The sequence below is a fragment of the Macadamia integrifolia genome, chromosome 5 (genome assembly GCF_013358625.1).
Source record: "Macadamia integrifolia cultivar HAES 741 chromosome 5, SCU_Mint_v3, whole genome shotgun sequence".
NCBI lineage: Eukaryota > Viridiplantae > Streptophyta > Magnoliopsida > Proteales > Proteaceae > Macadamia > Macadamia integrifolia.
This window is the reverse complement of record NC_056561.1, coordinates 14,496,929-14,518,205: the sequence shown is the minus strand read 5'-3', so window position 1 is coordinate 14,518,205 and position 21,277 is coordinate 14,496,929. Positions and strand designations below refer to the sequence as shown.

Sequence of the window (21,277 nt, the reverse complement as noted above, 5' to 3'; positions counted from 1 at the left end):
ATTCAAATTTGCTTTGAGAATGTATGTTAACAAAAACACAACTCTTCCAGCTAAATTCACAAACCTTTGGATACATAAACTTGATCATTCTCAAACTCCAACTATTGAAAAAAAACTGGATATGGATCATCTGGGAAACGGCCACTTCCAATTGGAGGGCTAGCTCCATTAGAACCAGCCTGTCCAAGCCCTCCCCAAGCAACTATATTGGCACCATTAGCTAAATAAGTAAATAAGGCCTTTGGCCAATAACCCACTGGTGTATAATTTGAGACTTTCAACCACCAGTTCCCACTGTTGCCATCCAGTAGAAGAGCAACTAAGTGCACCAGGCTTCTCCTATTACAGGGTCTAGGAGGGGCAAATGTATGCATCTTTACCCCCTGCTTTGCAAGAGAGGCTGTTTCCAAGTTTTGAATTTGTGATCAATATGTTGTAATAGTGCAACTTAACCATTGTGCCACAGGCTCGCCCACTGTTGTCATCTTGTACAAGGGAAAACAGATAAATATTTCATTAGTAAATTTTTCTGAGTTGCTCTATTCACCATTATTCCTACTATAACAACTTCCATGTGGTGGTTAATGGGTGCTTAGTTGGGGTAATGTGATAATTATATCATATACATAATTATAATGGAAAATTTTCAGACAAAATAACTAGTGAAAGTGGTCTAAATGTGATCCGAAGTTTCAAAAGTTTACGAATGTCCTAGTTAACAAACATAATTCATAGGACTTTGCTAGCCTATGGCACAACGGTTAAGTTGTACTATTGCCACATGTTGGTTATAGATTCGAAACTTGGAAATAGCCTGTCTTGCGAAGTAAAGGGTAAGGCTACGTACATATGCCCCTCCTAGACGCTATAGCTAGTAGCCGGAGCCTTGTACACTGGGTTGGTACAGTACGACCTAACCTACCGTGACCCGATGGATCAACCAAACTTGGAGGAATATATATATATATATATATATATTCATCTTGTTGAGAAGCATTGTAAGTTTTGGGGGCTTTCGTGTTAGGGTTTATGGGTAAGTTTTCTTACTACGATTTGGGTGTTCTTGAGAGATGTATCTATTGTAACTTTTCTTTTAACATTAGTGAATCATCTTTTTCTTCATTCAAAGACATAGCACATCACATCGGTGTGTGAACCTTGTTAAATCTCTATGGCTTATATGAATCTGTGTATGTTTTCTTCGTATTTATTGGTGTTTTTCCTAACAAAACATAGAATCTACCACTACAGATAAAGGGAGCCCTTGTGCCCACTCTTCCCTTCGACCCTACCCATCACCCCACCCCGCTCCACGCCACCTCGCTCTGCCCCTGCCCTCCCCCCACTGACTCCCTGCCCCCTGCATCTCACTAGCGGGACTTCTCTCTCTCTCTCTCTCTCTCTCTCTCTCTCTCTCTCTCTCTCTCATTGAAAAAGTACATTATTAGAGTACTTTATATTGTATGGCCATTATTATGGCCAAAGTCACATATCAATTGGGATACCCACAATATTAGGATTTTTTTTTTTTTTTTTTTCATTGTTATCGTCAACCAATTTTTGAAGCTTTGTATTTGCCCATATAAAAAATTGAGTCACAACTTTAAGGACCCATACAATGGTGATGTAGAAACTTAGCAAAAAATTGGGTTGGACGTACATAATGGCATCCTGAAAAAAGACTGGTGAGGAAAAAGTCTCTTCAACCATAGAATCTGATTGTTGGACTTAAAAAAGGAACAAGAAAGAGTACTTCGGACCTTAGCCAACAAGGGGCAAGAGTGGGCAAGAGTCATCGATGCGAAACTCACTATTGCACAAATCTAATCATAGAGTAAAATCATGATGGATAGAGAGAGATGAGATTCTCTCTTTACTGAAAAGCGATAAATAAATTCCTGATCCGCAAGTAATGCTACCTTTATGAGTAGTTCCATTTCTTTGGCTACCACTGAGATTGCAGCTATCGGGCGTAAGTAATGGAAAATGGGAAAAATGTTTCACAGTTGTGGTGGGCCCGCTATTAAGATTAAAAGTTTCCAGAATTTCCAAACATTTGTTTTTTTGGTAGAAGAATCTCTTATATAGAACTATGCATGGTGTGGAGAACAAGTTTGCTCTCTCTCTCTCATACATGGTGTGGAGAACAAGTTTTCTCTCTCTCTCTCTCTCTCTCTCTCTCTCTCTCTCTCTCTCACATATACATGAAAAGGATTTCTCTAGGCACCCTTTCCATTTCAAAAACTAAACTCTTCAAATTACATTCCTTCCTCTTCCTCTCCATATCGTTTCTATCTTATTTCACTGCTTGTCATAACCGTTGCCTTGGCATCCAAAAGTTTAGCAGTATGGATGAAGAGTCAAGAAGCTTATTGGAAGAATATGAAGTGAGACATCTCGAGAAGATTATTCAAAAGGAAGTACACTTAGATGAAGTTCTGGATCAACTGATCATTGAGCATAAAGGAATTTTTGATTTGATTGAGAATATGGCGGCAAACGCTTCAGTGGCCTATGATGAGATAAAGGAATGGGTCCCAGACTTCAAAGATCTTTCAAACAGGATTGCACTTCTCAAGACTGATCTTTCTGAAGGAAGGATTGTTCCTCAGGAAGAGATTCAAAGTCTTTGTTCTGAGAAGAAGGAGAAGGATGAAAAGATTGATATACTTCTTGAAGAACTGAAAGATGTAAAGGAGGAGATAACGAAAATTATGAGCAAAGAACACAAGATTCTGATGCTAAGAAAGGAAAGTCTTGTGATAATTAATGGTCTTATTTATCACCTCTCTGCAGTCAACAAGGATCAGATGTGTTCATAAATTTCATGTACTATTATTACTTTCTTCTTCTTCTTCTTCTTCCTTTTTTTTTTTTTTTTTTTTTAATCTTCACGAAACAATATGATGGACTAAATTGATATCTATATGATTGAATATGTCTATTTTCCTTCATATTATTTTTTTGTGGAATTAGAGATAATGTCCTGAAGTGGTGATTAATTTATTTCTTATTCCTATATAAGTACAAAGTGCAGGCAGATTGCAAGTATGAAAAGGTAAGAATAATATGAAAGAAAATAGACATACTCAATGATTTGCAGTTTTCCTTTGCTTTCTACGAAGCAATTAGTATCAATTACTATCATCTATGATTTGCATGAATCCTCGTGTTCATTCTTGCTTGGAATTTTTATATAATTGATCACAATAAATTAAGATAAGGTTTTAGATATTATTGTAATGAAAATAATATTTTTGATATGGTGATATATTCTTTTATTCCTATGCAAGATCAGGTTGGATTTTGTTATGATTTTAGGATTATACTTGAATATGGATTCACTATTTATATATTCCTATGTAAATCAATCAAAGGTTATCGCCTTAGGAATATTGCACTTCGTGTGGATGAAATATTTTGATATTCCTACGTAAGACCTGATGTGGTATATGCTATGTGGTATTAGGGTTCATGTTGAATATGGATGAATTATTTCTAAATCCTATGTAAATTCGGGTCTCTTTGGTTTAATTTCTATTTGTATTTGTTTGACTTATTTCTATTTTTACAAGTGTTTGGTATTATTTATAGTACTTATTTCTATTTGTATTAAATTAGAACAAATCTAAAATCACAAATTACTCTCAAGTTGTTTGTAATTTATGGCAACAAATCATTTATGTTGATTTTTTACTACCTTAAATGAGCACATGTGCTAAACTACTCAAAATCAATAGTAAATATGTAACTTCAATATGTTTTATACTTTTCCAATAAAAAACCGCAAATCCTATCATTACTTTCACTCGAAGCTCAAAGCTGAAGGTGAAAACTGAAACTTATTTTCTCATTATATAATTTATTTTATAAATAGTAACCAAACAAGTAAGAGTACTAAACACCCCTACGTAAGTGACCCCAAAAAGATAAGATCGAGGAGTGATGCATGAATGAGATTATAAATCCAATGTGCTTGTTTTGCACTTTCCTTAAACGATCCCAGTTGCTCTGATCTGTTGATCCTACACCCATTTCATCTGAAATCCAGCTATATTGATCATGTGTCTCTATTGCACTTTCCTGATCTGTTTGCTATGATCTGTTGATCTTAGTTTTGTACCTACAACCATCTTGGACCTTTCCACCACACTTCTTGGATCTGCAACCCCACCATTCGTCACTCGTCACCTGTAACATATCACTTGTCTTCTCTCACCATTTCAGTGGAGACCAACTTCTTTTGCCACATGTCTGCTCCAATTATTAGCCCTCGGATCCTTTTACCAAGGCTCACAATTCTGTACGTTCTCAATTTCTATCATCCAAACTTCAAATGATTTTTACTAGGGGTGTCAACCGGTCAGACGATCGGGCTTAATCGGGCTTGAAGACTTTTAAAGGTTGCACCGTGTCCGCCCATTTAACTAATCGGGCTTAGTTAGTGAGGGCATGGTACACTTTATATTCGGTCGGTCGGTCTCGAACTATAATCGGGCTATTAAAATCAAGCTTTAATCAAGTTTTAGTCTGGCCTTAACCAGGCCACGGACATGTTTAATGTTAAAAGGGCGTAACCGGTTTTTAAACGAGCCTTCTTTAATATTATTGAGCAACGACGCCGTGACGGACGATGGGGTTTGGTTTCCTATTTTTCATTGTCTAAATCTGGTTGTGGCTATTCTTTTATTTGTTTTAAACTGGTTGAACATTTCATAATCCATGCTATGTACAGTAACATGGTTAATTTTGCAAAATAAAATTTTAAGGAAAGAGATGATTGGATGAAAATGCAATGAGAATGCTCTCATGTGGGATTGCCCATAACTACAAATGGATCTCAATAAATGTATTGATTGATCCAAGGAACCTACTCTCTTCCAAGTCATATATTTAAAAACATCACAAAAAATCCAAAGCATTGATCCAACATGCTCTTAAAACTCTTTCTTAATGATTATTTAATTAAGAGCGGTTTGGGTATTTATAAGTGAACTTAGTGAAGTATTTTAGGTAGGAAATTAGGCTCTAACGGACGTATTTTGGGACCACCGGTCGACCGCCATCGATAGCCAGTCGACCGCCAAGAGCCGTTGAGGCAAAATATAGCCGTTGGGGCACTTCCAGGCAGTCACCGGTCGATCGGGACTTTCTACCGGTCGACCGGCTATGGTCTCGGACAGTTCCGATCGATCGGGGCTTCCAACCGGTCGACCGCCAACATGACATACTCTCGGTCGGGTAAAATAGGTATCTTACAACCGGGCCGGGCCGGGCCAGGCCGGTGCAAAATAGATCGGTCTCGATCGGGTGCCCGACGGTTCAAGTATCAGGATTGAGACCGACTGTTTATAAACGGGTCGGGCTCAAGCCCGACACGTTTAATAAATGGGCCGGGCCGAGCTATAAACGGTCGGTTTCGGTTGGTTTTGTCCGATCGGGCCACGAATTGACACCCCTAATTTTTACCATCTTGAATTTGAAGGGAGGTGTCAATATAATATTGTAGCGAGTTCATTCACTTCATCTCGAACCTAGTTCTTTGGTGTCATTTTCTTTTTTATTTTTTTTACAAAAATGGTTTAATCAATTTATGACTTTGACGCCGATACTCCGTGATATCCACATCTGGAGACTTGTTTTGATGCTTGTGATTTTTCTTTTATTTCAAGAGATATCAATAATGTCGCTCACTCTCTCGTCTAAATGGCCCCATTTTTTACGTGTAAGACAGTTTGGCCAATTTCTACTCCTTGGCTCATTGACACAATATCTCATGGCCCTACCAATTACGGGTGTAACAGAACTAGGTTGGTTGGGCTTCTTAAAACCCTAGCCCAACCCCAAATCCCCTTAACTAGGCCCATGCAAATTTGCCTTGACCCTGACTTAGGGCCGCAAAACTTTAACCCAGGCTCAACCCTTCAAGGTTCAATCTAACCTTACCCACCCTGATTGGCCCTGATTTTTTAGGGTCAGGTCGGGGTGACCCTGATTGACCCTAACCCTAGTTTGCCATTAAGGGCCAGGATGACCTTGATTGACCTTGACCCTGGTTTGCCATCAAGGGCCAGGTATACCTTGATTTCTTTTTTCTTTTTTTTTTTTTTGTTTTTTGTTTTTTTTACAAAGCTAGGAAAATTTTGTATTTTTATTTTTGGTAAAAAAAGAAAAAACAAGAGAAATCGGTGAGAATATATTTTAAGGGTTTTGAGGTGTCAATGACTCAATGTCAAACAATATCTAAAATTAGGTTAACATCAGGGTCACAATCAGAGTTAACATCAGGGGAAAAAACTAAGGCCAAAAGTCAGGGTAAAAGAATCAGGGCCGGGTTCAGGGCGGGTTGACAAGCCAAAGACATCAACCCTTACTCGCTCTGACCCTAACTCAGGGTTAGAAATTTTAGGGTCAGGCCAGCCCTCAAGGGCAAAATTTTGCAGGTCGATAACAGTTCAAGATCAGGGCGGGCCAAGGGCGGGTTCGGATGGTCAAGGCCAAACTTGTAGCCCTATGTATATGTCTGATTTACTATAAAAAAAAAAATTGTGTATTTATACAAGAGCAATGAAGACCTTGTTCGAGAACCATTTTCGTATGAAGCTGATTCGCCCATACGAAAACCATTCTGGAACCTGATCCACACTCTATTTATACATTCCAATGCGATGAAATATACACGCAGAATATTGTAAGTTGAGAATATATCTCTTGTGCTTTTTCTTTTTTTTTTTTTTTTTCCGTGTCGTGTTTTTTCCTCTTCTACGTTGATTGGAGAGAGAGACTCCTGCAGACTCTTTTGCCTCATCTTTTTACCATCATGGGCCCATATCGTTCTCGTTCTAAGCAAAAGGTGTTTTTGAATGATAAGATGGTGCAAAAATATGGAGAATTAGTAGAAATTTTCAGAAAGTAAATCTCCCCATCTCTCTTGGGTCTGTTGGTTTTCTCCAACTATGGCTTCTGCTTCTTCTTCTTCTTCCACTCACCTAAAGAACTATGATGTCTTCTTAAGCTTCATAGATGAAGATTTTGGTGGTGACGGTAAGGATGATGACTCCAGTAGAAACTTCATTGACCAGCTCTATGAAGCTTTGATCCAAAGAGGTTACCGTATCTTCACAGACGAGGACGATAAGCGCAACCTCGACGATCATATCACCACTAAATTCCTAAAAACCATTGAAGAATCGAAGGTTTCAATTGTTGTCTTCTCCAAGAACTATGGATCTTCCATATGGTGCCTCGATGAAGTGGTGAAGATGTTAGAATGCAAGCATGAGATGGGTCAGACTGTTCTCCCTGTTTTCTATAAGGTAGATCCTTCTCATTTTCGGAAACAAAATGGGATTTTGGAGGAAAGGTTTGTTGGATACGAAGAACGATTCAGATCGGAGATGGAGAAGCTGAAGAGGTGGAGGAAAGCTCTCACTGAAGCTGGGAATTTGTCCGGTTGGCATATTCAAGATGTTGCAGATGGGTATTCATTTAGATTCTCTTCTTTTAAATTAAATCTCATAAACTTTCATTTTTTATTTTTTTCATTTACTTCGCCAAACTAAAGTTGATCCAAGTAGATTGGCTTTACCATATAAAAATAAAATATAAAACATCCAAGTAGATTGGCCATTGGGTAAGCGGCTTTGGCATGGTGGTGGTGGTGATTGTCAAAACAGTAGAGTGCTGGCATTGGCTTTACCATATAAAAATAAAATAAAAATAAAATATAAAACATCCAAGTAGATTGACCATTGGGTAAGCGGCTTTGGCATGGTGGTGTGGTGATTGTCAAAACAGTAGAGTGCTGGCCTAAGTCCCAGGGAGAGGTTGCGTGTTCGACTCTCCTGTGATGTTAGACATCATGATTTTTCTCCTCTTCATTTTTTTTCTTGGCCTTTCTTTTTCGGAATCCGGATTAGGTCTTCGTACAAGAACCACCCTTGTACTTAATCCAAACTCTTCCTTGAGTTGGGACACTACCCCAAATGATTTGGAATTTGAGATCCATACTAGTTGGCTTATGGGACCTTGATAGGAAAGATCTTAAAAAATAAAAGTAGATTGGCCATCCAACCAACCAACCTAGTGGATGGCTAATTAAGATGATTAGCTGCTGATAGAAGTTTAGGGGTTAAAAAATCTGATTATTTGGAATTGTTTTCTTGGCATAATATATTACATGGTAAGATGATTTTTTTTTTTCCTTTTGTCATGGAGAAAAGGTAAAAATGATTTAAACCATTCTTTTCGATGGTAAGGTCTAACCTTGGATAAGCCACATGTTTGAAGACCCATAATATTATGAATTTTAGGTTTGCATTTTCATTGATATTATCAACCAATGTTTTCTTTAGCTTTGTATCTTCCCATATAAGAAAATCACATTTAGCTAAAACTTTACAGACCCACGGATGGATGTGGAAAAATGGCAAAACTTTAGGTTGAAAGGACTGGTGAAGAGAGAATCTCTTCAACCACAGGATCTAACCATCTGATTTGAATGAGGAAGAGTACTTTGAATCTTAGACAATAAGGGTAAGAGTTAATGGTGAAACTCAACGAAGTTATTCAAAGGACAAAGTTTTCTTCACCAAGTATGAAATTCATCACTCCATCCTATAGTTCAGAAACCCTATAGACCTTCTTTCTCAAGAAACCCCTCTTGATACCCATGTGTGCATTTAAAGCACCGATTCCCATTCATCATGGCCTTAGGGAAACTTGATCCTTTATCCAAATATGCCTGCCCAGTGCTTTGAACATTTAGTCTACACACTGCTTGTTAAAATGCCTCAAGCAATTAACAGCTGGGGTTGATTCCTTGTGGTACCAAAACTTAAAGAGGAGAACAACCATGATTTCATAGGATTGGGTTTGATCACATTTATCTTTAATATCTATGGCCAGGTTTTTGAACTGGGGTTTGTATCTGAGATAGATATGGTCTGTTTGATGAACTTGAAGCCGCATAACAGGCCTGTGATGAATTTCCTTAAAGAGTGATTTAGTTCTGTGGAACACTTTTACTGCTTCACAACTAGTTTTTGTTGAATTATCGTTCTATAGAATAATTTAAAAACTCTTAGAGATTTTTTGTTTAAGCATCAATAATATGCCATACATCAATTTGAATCCTAGATTGAGCACAAGTTACCAGTATATATGCCTCTATTTCAGTAGAAATTGTTGAAACCGCACATAACTATATTTATTTCATGTTCATCTGTATCTTCAGGGCTTGTTTTAGTTTACCCTTTGTTTATTTTGTTTCTATATTTCATTTTGCTCCCAATTGGCAGGGGCGAGACAAAGTTTATCAAAGAAATCGTTGAAGAGGTCTCAATGAAAGCAAAAGAAAGACGCATGAGCATTGACACTTATCTAGTTGGGATAGATTCACGCATAGAATCCATAAATTCTTTGTTAAGTCTTGGTTCTAATGATGTTCGTATTATAGGGATCTATGGTATCGGCGGCATAGGTAAGACAACCCTTACCAAGGCTGTCTATAACCAAATCTTACATGAATTTGAAGGCAGTACTTTTCTTGAAAGGTTTAGAGAAATTTCTGAAGATCGTAATGGTTTGGTTCATCTGCAAGAGCAACTTCTTTCTGATATATTAATGAAACAAAACATACACATAAGCAATATTGATAGAGGGATCAATGTGATTAAACAAAGACTGTTTTCGAAAGGTTCTTGTCGTTCTGGATGATGTGGATCAACCAATCCAAATAAATGCATTAGTTAGGGACCGTAATTGGTTCGGCTTGGGAACTAGAATAATCATAACAACAAGAGATTAACATTTTCTAAATGAACTCGACGTGGATGGAATATATGAGGTTAAGAGACTACAATCCTATGAATCCCGTCAACTCTTCAAGCACTATGCATTTGAAAAGGTCCGCCGTACAAGACGTCAAAATGAGTTTTCAGAAGAAATAGTGTATCATCTTGGTGGGCTTCCATTAGCTCTTCAGTTGTATGGTTCATTTCTACACAAAAGAAGCATAGATGAATGGACAAGTACATTAGAGAAGTTGGAAAGAATTCCGAATGAGGAAATTCAGGAGAAACTTAAATTAAGTTTTGATGCTCTTGATAGTACGGAGAAAGACATATTCTTTGACATTGCATGCTTCTTTGTTGGAATGGACAAAGATATTGCAATTAAAATACTTGATGGTTGTGGTTTCTTCCCAGAAATAGGAATTGGTGTTCTCACGCGTAGTTCACTTCTAACAGTCAGTGAAAAAAATCAACTTGGAATGCATAACCTAATTCAAGACATGGGAAGGGAAATTGTTCACCAAGAATCTCCTAATGAGCCCAGAAAGCGTAGCAGATTGTGGCTTCGTGAAGATGTATATGATACATTGACAAAAAATGCAGTAAGAGATACATGCTTATTGTTTAAAGTTTAGTAGAAAACCTAAGCACATAAAGTTAGTCTTTTATTTTTTGAAGTTGTAGACCAATCTGTCCACACAAGCATGCACGCGTAAACAAATTTATATTTACTCCACTTTATCAATTTTTGTTTCTCATGTACTTGGATTGATTACAGAAGTTCTGCTTCTTCATTCCATTCCACATTGGGCCTCTTTTTCTTCTTCTTTTTCATCCCCCCCGCACCTTCCCCTCACCCCAAAAAAAAAAAAAAAACCACACACATACTTGCTTGGCTTTTATTAGGGAGCTGCAGTAGTTAGAGTTTCAATCTATTATGCATAGGGCCATTTTTTTTTTTTTCTTAACTCATAAAAACTTATGATTCTCTCTCACAACTTTTGTCCGATTACAAGCCCACACAAAAACACAGCATGCTTGGATGTATTTAACTTTATCCTTTTCTATGTATTATTAGGGTACAGAAGTAGTTGAAGGTGTGGTCTTAAACTACCACCGATCAAGAAAAGTATGTTTGAGTATAGAAGCATTTATGAAGATGGAAAGATTACGATTGCTAAAAGCTAATTATATTCAGCTTTTGGGAGCTCATGAACATTTTCTAAATGATTCGTCCTCTTTTATGGGGAAGAAACACCTGTTCAAGGAGTTAAGATGGCTTTGTTGGCATGAATTCCCTTTAAGATCTATTCCAAATTATTTTCATCTAGAGAAAGTAATTCTTGACTTGCAATATAGCAAACTCAAGCAAGTCTGGAAGGGAAGCAAGGTCTGACCTCTATTTTTTTTTTTTTTTTTTTTTTTTTTAAGTCTCTCTCTTCATGATTTGTTACATATTTCATGAAAAGCTAATTTCCTAATTTTATTCATTTCTTTTGTCTTCCAGCCAGAGTATCTTGGGAAGTTGAAAGTCCTCAATCTTGATCCTTGCCTCTACCTAAGCAAAACCCCCAACTTCTTGGGACTCCCTAGCCTTGAGAGATTTGACACTTGAAGGTTGTACAAGTTTGGTTGAAGTTCACAAATCCATTGGAGAATTAAACAATCTTCTCATTTTGAATCTTAAGGGGTGTACAAACGTTCGGAGACTCCCAAGAAGCATTTGGAATTTGAAATCTCTACAAAGTCTTATTCTTTCTAGTTGTTCAAAAACCAATGAACTGCCAGAGGAACTGGGACATATGGAAAGCTTAACAGAGCTTCTTGGTGATGGTACTACCATAAGGAAACTTCCCATTTCTATTGGGCTTTTGCATAATCTCAAAAGCTTGTCTTTCGGTGGATGCAAAGGATTACCATCAAAATCTTGGAATCCATTTAGTTGTTCATTGGGATCACCAAGAAGTGATAATGCCATTACATCTTTCCAGGCTTCTATCTCTGGTTTACGCTTCTTAAGATGCCTGAGTCTTAGGGACTGCAACCTACCCGGTATGTTTCCCAATGATCTTGAGAGATTATCCTCATTACAAGTGTTGGATCTAGCCTTCAACAACTTTTGTGCGTTACCTGCTAGCATCAGCCGCCTTCCCCAGCTTCAATCCCTTTGGTTGCATAATTGTACGAAGCTCGGATCACTTCCAGAGCTTCCATCAAGTTTAAATTACTTGGATGCAGATGGTTGCACGTCCATGGAAAAGCTATCCAATCTTGCGAGTTCATCCTCATTGCAGTAGTTGGATTTAGCTCAAATTAATATTTGTAGTTTACCTGCAGACATCAATGGCCTTTCTCAACTGGAAGTTCTTACATTGACAGATTGCATAAGGCTTCAGTCACTGCCAATGCTTCCATCAAACATAATCGCTTTGGATGCAGCAGGTTGCACGGCAATGGAAAGACTGTCAAGTTTGGCAAACTTAAAGAAGTTACATTCCTTGTGTCTGAATAAAAACAGGAAACTAATTGAGGTTGAAGGCCTGGAGAGGTTGGAAAGTACAACTATTCACATGGAAAGGTGCAATGGTTTGGCAAATACTTTTAGGAATAGCCTTTTTCAGGTCCTCTCTCTCTCTCTCTCTCTCTCTCTCTCTCTCTCTCATGGGATCAATTCCATATTAAACATCCATGATTTTCCATGCAACAGGGGATGAGTAAACCTGGTATCATTGACATATTTGTTCCTGGGGGAGACATTCCTGATTGGTTCAACTACCAAAATGCAGGGTCCAGCATATATTTTGAGGTGCCTCCACTGCCAAACCACAAGATTCAAGGCTTGATTATATGTGCTGTCAATGGAGCAAACGAAGAATTTGAACCAACCGACGAAGGACTTGATGAAACAACAAATGGTCCTAAAGCCACTTTCATTAACAGGATCAAGGTCTAGAATGGAAATACAACCCCATATTCAATGGCGCTTCAGTAACAAATCAGGATCACATATGGGTGAGCAATATAGCAGAGGCAATGTTTGTGGATCTTTTGAAAGGAGGGGATCAAGTGGATGTCTCAATAATAATGGGTGAACTTATCCAGGTGAAGAAATGTGTGATCCATCTGTTTCAGGGTACCTCTTCTCCATATGATCTTGGAGGTGAGGAAGATCACACAAAAAATGATAGGGGCGGGAGTGCAGTTACTGTTGATTCGACGAGGATCAAGGGCTTGATTGGTTGATCGGGGCTTGCCCCAAAATGAATTCCAAAGTGGTAAATCCAAGTACCTTTGGCACTGGTTTTTTTCAGACCTTTCCTAGAGGACATCTGAGGTGTTGGTAGACTATAGAATGATTTGGCATTAATCTGATAGGAATTGAATCCTCATAGTAACAAATACTCTGTTTTTTTTTGTATTGTGATTACATTTGTAACAGAATGCACTTCTCTTTGAAACCAAAACTGTAGGTTTTATTGATTTGTGTTAATGGATAGACTATGTAAGATGGTGAGTTGTTTGAGCTAGTGTAATGTATAGAGGATTTTCCAGTAAAATTTTCCAATTTACAAAAGAAAAAAAAAAAGTGCGATTTACATCGACAGGTGTTAGTTTTAGAAATGGAAAAGACAATTTTAATTACCCCTTCTTCTTCTTCTTCTTCTTCTTCTTCTTCTTCTTCTTGCCGTTGGCGTCCTGGATGTAAGTCCAACAAGACACATGGATGTGACTGATCCCTACATGGAGCTCTGTAAGTAAAACCCAGAAGCACCCTCATTGTTTTGATTTGAAAATCTACTCCGACTGAAAATTGTATTCTTGTTCCGTTACTGATTTCTCAGGTTGTTATACTTCAATCTTACTTCACTTGCTTGGCTATCTCTGGATCTCTTCTACCTGGGAAGATCGTTCCTGGCGTTACCCTATCAGATGGCACTCGACTTCATTGCCGCTGCAATGGTCAGTTACTCTCTTCTCTGTGTGTGTTCCGCTCTCGCTACTTATGATCGATAATAAGATTCGAATTATAGTTTATCTTTTCCTAAATGAGTGGGATACTACTTTGAGCTTCCAGCGTCATGTTTCCGGCATTTTGCAGGCCTTGTGTGTCTTCTTTTACTGGTTTCCCTCTTAGGGATCGGCGCTGCCTTGAAGATGATATCGCCAACGGTTATTCTCTCTCTCTCTCTCTCTCTCTCTCTCTCTCTCTCTCCTCTGCCCTTCTTTGTGTTGCTTGTATCACCCTATTCATTTTGTTGTTGAACTTTGACAATTCTTCCTGTCGGGAGGAAATTGTTGGTGTTTCAATGTGCAATTACCATTTGGAAAGGGGAGCAGGAAATTATCAGGATTCGGTAGCGGAAGAGATCTAGTTGTGCAATTTCATCTATGAAATGCGACTTTTCATATTAGCATTTGAGCAATTGCGATATTAGTTTCCAGTTGGATTATCAAGTTTATTCTCTCTTGCAAAGGCAATCTGTTAGTTTTTTTTCTTATGACTGAGTTACCTTACTTCTTTTTTTTTTTTTTAAATCTCCAAAACGCACTGAACTGATCAGTGAACAACTCCTATATATATTTTTTTTTGTCTGGTTAGAATTTGGACACATGAATTGTGGGTTGCTTCCCATTGTAGGAACGTCACTTCCATGTGTCATCAGTTTCTTCTGCATTGCTATCCTTTCTGGACTTGGTCGATCGGTGCTTCCTCTTATCGCTGCCCTCCGAGTCTTCCTCATCTCCAGCTCTCTATCAACCTTTGTTTCTGAATTATCCTCAATATCCCATTTTGTGTAACTCCGACTATGTTCAGGCATATCAATTGCAAACACCAGCCGACACTAAAATTTCTAAGGCCTATGCTCAACTCCAGTACAGAATAAAGGAACACCGAAAGAAATTTTCCTGAGTCTTCTAATGAAAAGATGTATAAATTAGTCGTATGATCATCCTGAAACCAGAAAAGGGCAGGACAGAGTGCCCGGTTTGTCTTCAAGTCTACAACAGCGACGACACCGTCCCTCGTGTGCTCCCTTGAAATTCTCCATTCCTCCAGGACACGAGTGGGATTGCTGAAATCGGACCCGTCGCCAGCGACACTGAAATTCTGGATTATAACTGGGCTGGTGGAGATGCCATGACCTCCTGAGCTTCATTAATTCCCAAAGCCCTAAAAACAGTACTCCTTCACAATCACGCAACCAGACTAAAATCCATCTCAATCGATCTAGAGCTGATGCTCCAAAACGTCGCGAGTTCTTTCCTCGCTTGTTATGGTCTGAAGAGTAGGAGAAGTCTGCGCTCCCACTCGGACTTGCATCTAGGACGCCAATGGCAAGAAGAAGAAGACGGGGTAAAATTATCTTTTTCATTTCTAAAATTATTATCTCTCAGGGTGTTAGTTTGGATAGATTTAAATATAATTTTTCGATTTTAAGGGGATTATGTAATTCGAGACAAACGACAAGGAAAGTATATGTAAATCATCAAATAAAAAAAAACCTTATTACATCTATACACCTATGTTTTCAGTAATTACACCCGCTCTAACCTTATTACATCTATATACCTGTGTTCTCAAGATTTCAAGCGGCATTGGTCGTCTTTATTATTTGATTTTAAACTTAGGTAAAATGGTCCTTGATTTATCTTCTTTCAGTTAAAGGGTAAAATAGTCTTTGATGTTTTGCACCCTAACGCACTACTATGCATGAAAGTTTCTAAGTTTCTATAATAGTGCAACTTAATCATTGTGCTACAAGCTCAATCATTTGCAAAACAAACAATAGAAAATTTAATTTTGTCATAAAATTTGTTTTATCGCAAAATTTTGCATTGAAACAAATAAAGCATTTTAAAGTAAAATAGTTTACCAGCTATTTTTACCGTGGTTTTAAGAGTAAAATTAGTCATTGTGTGTTTCCTATAATTGCAAAAAATTTGATACCATTATACCTCATGAAAAATTTTCAAATTACAAAACAAATGTTGAAAAATATAATTTGTTGTACCCACTATTAAGCCTCACTGAAAATTTCTGTTATTTCTTCATATTTTTAGAATCTTATTGTGAAAAACCCTCTTCTTTTTATGAAAGGCAAAAAGAATTTGTCTTCTTCCAGAGGCCAATGGATTCTCTTCGTTGATGATGAATTGATGGGTCAGTGAAATTTTCACCAAAAATAATGTTTAGAAAGAAATACTATGTCAGATATGCTTCCAATATGGTTTCGAGGAATCGGATCAGATTGGTATCGGCTTTGATCGATCATGATTCTTAGTTAAAATGGATATAAAAAATTATTTTTAAATTGAAATCAGTGGTATTTTTACACTTGGCTATGTCTAGGCCTTCTTATCCTAGACTCTTTTTTTTTTTTCTAATAAAATCTTTCCGGCTTTTCTATTTAGACCGACAGGATTTTCTTACCCAAAAAAAACAAAAAAAAAAAAAAAAAAAAAAATCTAAATATTTAATTTCTATCTTTATTTTAGTATAATAGAACTTTGTCTACTTGTGTATTAACCAATGAAAAGTTGTGCAGAAGTGTCTACGACAACATGATTTTTTTGTACCAATCAAATAGTGTGAAAATCGTTTACAATCATTACATTAGTGCAGTGAACATTGGGTGACTAGAAACCCCTGAGATGTATACTCATATGGTCTCAACCATCCAATACTCATCGTATCTCACCACTCTCGTAGAGATTTCGAACATCAGCCAAGTGAGCCCATGTTACAATCTACGTTTTTTCCTTTATTTTAAGATTAATGCCCCACTCCAGCACACACACACACTCTCTCTCTCTCAAAGGCAGTGCATAGTATTAAAATAAAAAAAAAAAAAAATTTGGTAGAAACTGGTAATCGTATGACCAAAAAATGGGAGATGGATAGATATGCTGTCGATATCAAGTATACTAGCGGATAGCACCAATAGGAACGCATGATGGAGTATCATTCAGGAAGGATATGAGGATCATTTCAGAAAAAGAAAAGAGAGAGATAGATACAATAGGTGCTAACATACTTGATATCGGCGACATATCCAACCTTTTCCTCCCCCAAAAAATATCCAGATTGTGAGACCTACCATTTCTCATTTTCCACAAAAATATTTACTAACAAAGCCCTCTCTGCGACATTTCGGGATGAAATTTAACGGCTGCTGTGGCAGACAAGAGAAAAGGAATCTAAAATGACATTTTGAAAAAATATAATAATTTGTGAAATGAATATTCTATTTCTTTGGCTGCCAGGCAGCTACTTTGCCAAATTTTTATAGCTGGAGTTCTTAACACTGTTGTAGTCAACCACTCAAGTCTCAACTGATTGTGGTTTGCAGAAACCCTTCAAGGCCCCCTCCCCAACCTGTCTCTCACTTCTCATCTCTCTTGGGTCTGTTGGTTTTCTCCTACTGCATATGGCTTCTTCTTCTTCCACTCACCTAAAGAAGTATGATGTCTTCTTAAGCTTCATAGATGGAGATTTTGATGGTGAAGGTGATGATGATGACTCCAGTAGAAACTTCATTGACCAACTCTATGAAGCTTTGATCCAAAGAAGTTACCGTATCTTCACAGACGAAGACAATAAGCGCAACCTGGACGATCATATCACCTCTGAATTCGTAAAAACCATAGAAGAATCGAAGGTTTCGATTGTTGTATTCTCCAAGAACTACGGATCTTCCATATGGTGCCTTGATGAAGTGGTGAAGATGTTAAAATGCAAGCGTGATATGGGTCAGACTGTTCTTCCCGTTTTCTATAAGGTGGATCCTTCTCATTTTCGGAAACAAAACGGGATTTTATCGGAAACCTTTGCCGGATACGAAGAACGATTCAGATCGGAGATGGAGAAGGTGAAGAGATGGAGGGAGGCTCTCACTGAAGCTGGGAATTTGTCCGGTTGGCATATACAAGATGTTGCAGACGGGTATTCATTTTGCTTCCTCTTTCTTCTTTAATTTTAACTCCACAGTTGATCCAAGTAGATTGACGATCAAGCCTAATGGATGGTTAATTAAGATATATATATATATATATATTTAATGACCAATATGAATATATTCATTAGGAATAATTATCGTTAGTTATATAATATATACAGAAAAGAGCATTTCATATCTGCAGTTTTACATGCTAAAGTTTTCAAATAATTAGAAATATCACTTGTTGGTTGGACTTCAATTTATAAAGAAGGTTTCATAGAGGATAAGTGCCAAAAAATGAAGATAATTAGTAGTTGAGTGGTTTACAGAGTTAGGAAACACTGTGTCTACTCCTAGACATGGCAGGGCGCAGAAAGATCGGGCAGTCCTGCGCTGAAGATGCTTGCACACGCTCTCCCATTGGCCTTGCCTGCAGACATGTATGTGAGTATGTCTAGTGGCCACACAAGCAGACAGGGTAAAAAGGTAAAAAGGAATTTTACTAAACCGATCTTTTGGATCTTTAGGTACAAATTATTTTTGAAAACTTTTTTTATATCTTAACCTCAAAAATAACTTTTAGGAATAAGCCTAGAAGCAAAGGAGTCAACTATCTCTAAACACCCACATAGGTATCATTTACCTAGTACAATACTAATGAGGGTAAATCATGTCATTTCACATCCATAATAATAACAACGGTTAAAGTGAGTGAACAAGTTGCCGAGCGAACTTGGTAGTAAGGGTTTAATTGATTCGGTTTAGTTCTGGTATAGACGGTTCGATTTGACTCGGTGTAAGATTTTTTTGGTAAAATCAAAATCGAATCATTTAATAAACAGTTTCATATATTAAAACCGAAGTTTCAGTTTAAGTGGTTTTCTTATGTTTTCTAATTTTTTGTCCAAACAACTTCTTTACCTTTCAAAATTTTAGTGAAATGATTGTAAAGTGTAACATTGAATTGAATTGTTTATTGTTATATATTTTTTTATTGAAATATATATAAAATTTACATTGAATGACTTAAATTTACTACGTTGTAATTGGTTTAACTGTTTAGACTTTAAAACTAAAATCGAATCACGGTTTCAATTTTAAAACCAAAACTGAACTATTTAATAAATGGCTTCATGGTTTCAGTATGAGAAAATAATCCCTCTCCTTTCCTTCATATGTTAACTTAATCCTTTTGAGTATGAGAAAATAAGATCACCGTTCCTATTTAGAGTAAAAAAAACCAGACCACTCTGACGTATTACTTCTTCCTGTTCTTCTGGTAGGAGCAAGAATCTCTTCAATGGACAGCTTTACCAGTCAACATCCATCATCCTCAGTTCCTCACAAAAAATAAATTGGACCAAACAAATCTTAGTCTACAAACTGCTTGTTAAAATGCCTGAATCAGTTAACAGTTGAGGGTGACACCGTGTGTTTACTGAAACTAAACAAGGAGAACAACCATGATTCCTAGGGTTGGTTGGACCACATTTACCTTAATATATATCTGACCAGATTTTCAAAATGGGTTTGTTTCTGAGATAGTTATGACCTGTTTGATGAACTTGAAGCCTCACAACAGGCCTGAGATGACGAATTACTTTACAAAATGATTTAGTTCTTTCCAACACTTCTACTGCTTCACAACAAGTTTTGATGGATTATCATTCTATAGAACAATTTTAAAAACTAAATGGATTTTTGTTTAAGCATCAATAGTATGTCATACATCAATGTGAATCCTAGCTTGGTTAGCTTTTCTGTTGCGAATTCCAAGTTGGGACCTCACTAAGATCTTAGGTCCTAGCTTGGGATTGTCTCTAAATCTGAAGTTGAACCATAACTTGGATTTTGTGTAGAAGATGTGAACCCAACTCAGTTTTCGTTACATCTGTACATCCTGACTGGGCTTTGCCTAGAAATGCAAATTCCAATTCAGTTTCGAAGTGTGAAAGAACGAGGTTGGTGTTTTTTTTTTTTAGGAACAGTTGGATGGTTAAACAGATCTACGAACATAGGTTTCAATTATGGTTGAGCACAGTGTTTACTAATATATATGCTTTTGTTTTTGTAGAAGTTGTTGAAACTGCAGATCTCTAAATTTATTTCATGTTCATATTTGTCTTCAGGGCTTGTTTTAGCTCACCCCATGTTTATTTTGTTTCTTTATTTAATTTTTCTCCCATTCGGCAGGGCTGAGGCAAAGTTTATCAAAGCGATCGTTGAAGAGGTCTCAATGAAAGCAAAAGAAAGACACATGAACATTGACAATTATCTAGTTGGGATAGATTCCCGCAAAGAAGCCATAAATTCTTTATTAAATCTTGGTTCTAGTGATGTTCGTATTATTGGGATCTATGGTATCGGTGGCATGGGTAAGACAACCATTACCAAAGCTGTCTATAACCAAATCTTACATGAATTTGAAGGCAGTACTTTTCTTGGAAGTGTTAGAGAAATTTCTGAACATCGTACTGGTTTACTTCATCTGCAAGAGCAACTTCTTTCTGATATATTGATGAAACAGAACATTCACATAAACAGTGTTGATAGAGGAATCATTGTGATTAGAAAAAGGCTCTGTTCTCGAAAGGTTCTTGTTGTTCTGGATGATGTGGATCAGTCAAACCAAATAAATGCATTAGTTAGAGAACGTGACTGGTTTGGCTTGGGAAGTAGAATCATCATAACAACCAGAGATCAACATTTTCTGAATGGGCTCGACGTGGATGGAATATATGAGGTTGAGAAACTGAATTCAAAGGAATCCCTCCAACTCTTCCGGCGCTATGCATTTGAAAAGGTTCGTCCAAGAAGACATCAGAATGAGATTTCAAAAAAAATAGTGTCTTATCTTGGCGGGCTTCCATTAGCTCTTCAGGTGTATGGTTCATATCTACACAAAAGAAGCATAGATGAATGGATAAGTTCATTACAAAAGTTAAAAATAATTCCGAATGACGAAATTCAGGAAAAACTTAAATTAAGCTTTGATGCTCTTGACAGTACGGAGAAAGACATATTCCTTGACATTGCATGCTTCTTTATTGGAGTGGACAAAGATATTGCAATTAAAATACTTGATGGTTGTGGTTTCTTCCCAGAAATAGGAATTGCTGTTCTCACGCGTAGATCACTTTTAACAGTCAGTGAAAAAAATCAGCTCGGAATGCATGACCTACTTCGAGACATGGGAAGGGAAATTGTTCACAAAGAATCTCCTAATGAGCCTGGAAAGCGTAGTAGATTGTGGCTTCATGAAGATGCATATGATACGTTGACGAAAAATGCAGTAAGAGCTACATGCTACATGCTACATGCTTATTGTTTAAAATTTAGTAGAAAACCTAAGCACATAAAGTTAAATCTCTTACTTTTTTGAAGTTGTCGACCAATGTTTTTTGTCCACATAAGCATGCAGGCATAAACAAGTTTGTATTTACTCCACTTAATCAATTTTTGTTTCTTAAGTACTTGGATTGATTACAGAAGTTCTGTTTCTTCATTCCATTCCATATAGGGTTTTTCTTTTTCATTTCCCCC

General features: G+C 37.2%; 1 protein-coding gene, 1 long non-coding RNA gene and 1 pseudogene across 3 annotated transcripts in view; all 3 read left to right on the top strand.

Moving 5' to 3' along the window:
• The first annotated feature begins 6,876 nt into the window (after positions 1-6,876).
• On the top strand, positions 6,877-11,087 carry LOC122078492 (annotated as a pseudogene).
• A 333-nt stretch (positions 11,088-11,420) lies between these two features.
• On the top strand, positions 11,421-14,119 carry LOC122078493. Its single transcript, XR_006140095.1, has 3 exons — positions 11,421-12,415; positions 12,502-13,545; positions 13,637-14,119. It is a non-coding gene; the product is annotated as an uncharacterized LOC122078493 (long non-coding RNA).
• A 2,960-nt stretch (positions 14,120-17,079) lies between these two features.
• LOC122078317 (disease resistance protein RPV1-like) overlaps positions 17,080-21,277 on the top strand; it is a 7,077-nt gene continuing 2,879 nt past the window's right edge. The window contains exons 1-2 of one of the 2 annotated variants that reach the window (XM_042644251.1): positions 17,080-17,739; positions 19,928-21,026. In XM_042644251.1, coding sequence (XP_042500185.1) covers positions 17,225-17,739; positions 19,928-21,026 — 1,614 coding nt within the window. In that variant the 5' untranslated portion in view covers positions 17,080-17,224. The remainder of the gene's footprint in view (positions 17,740-19,927; positions 21,027-21,277) is intronic. The other variant, XM_042644250.1, reaches the window with a different exon arrangement.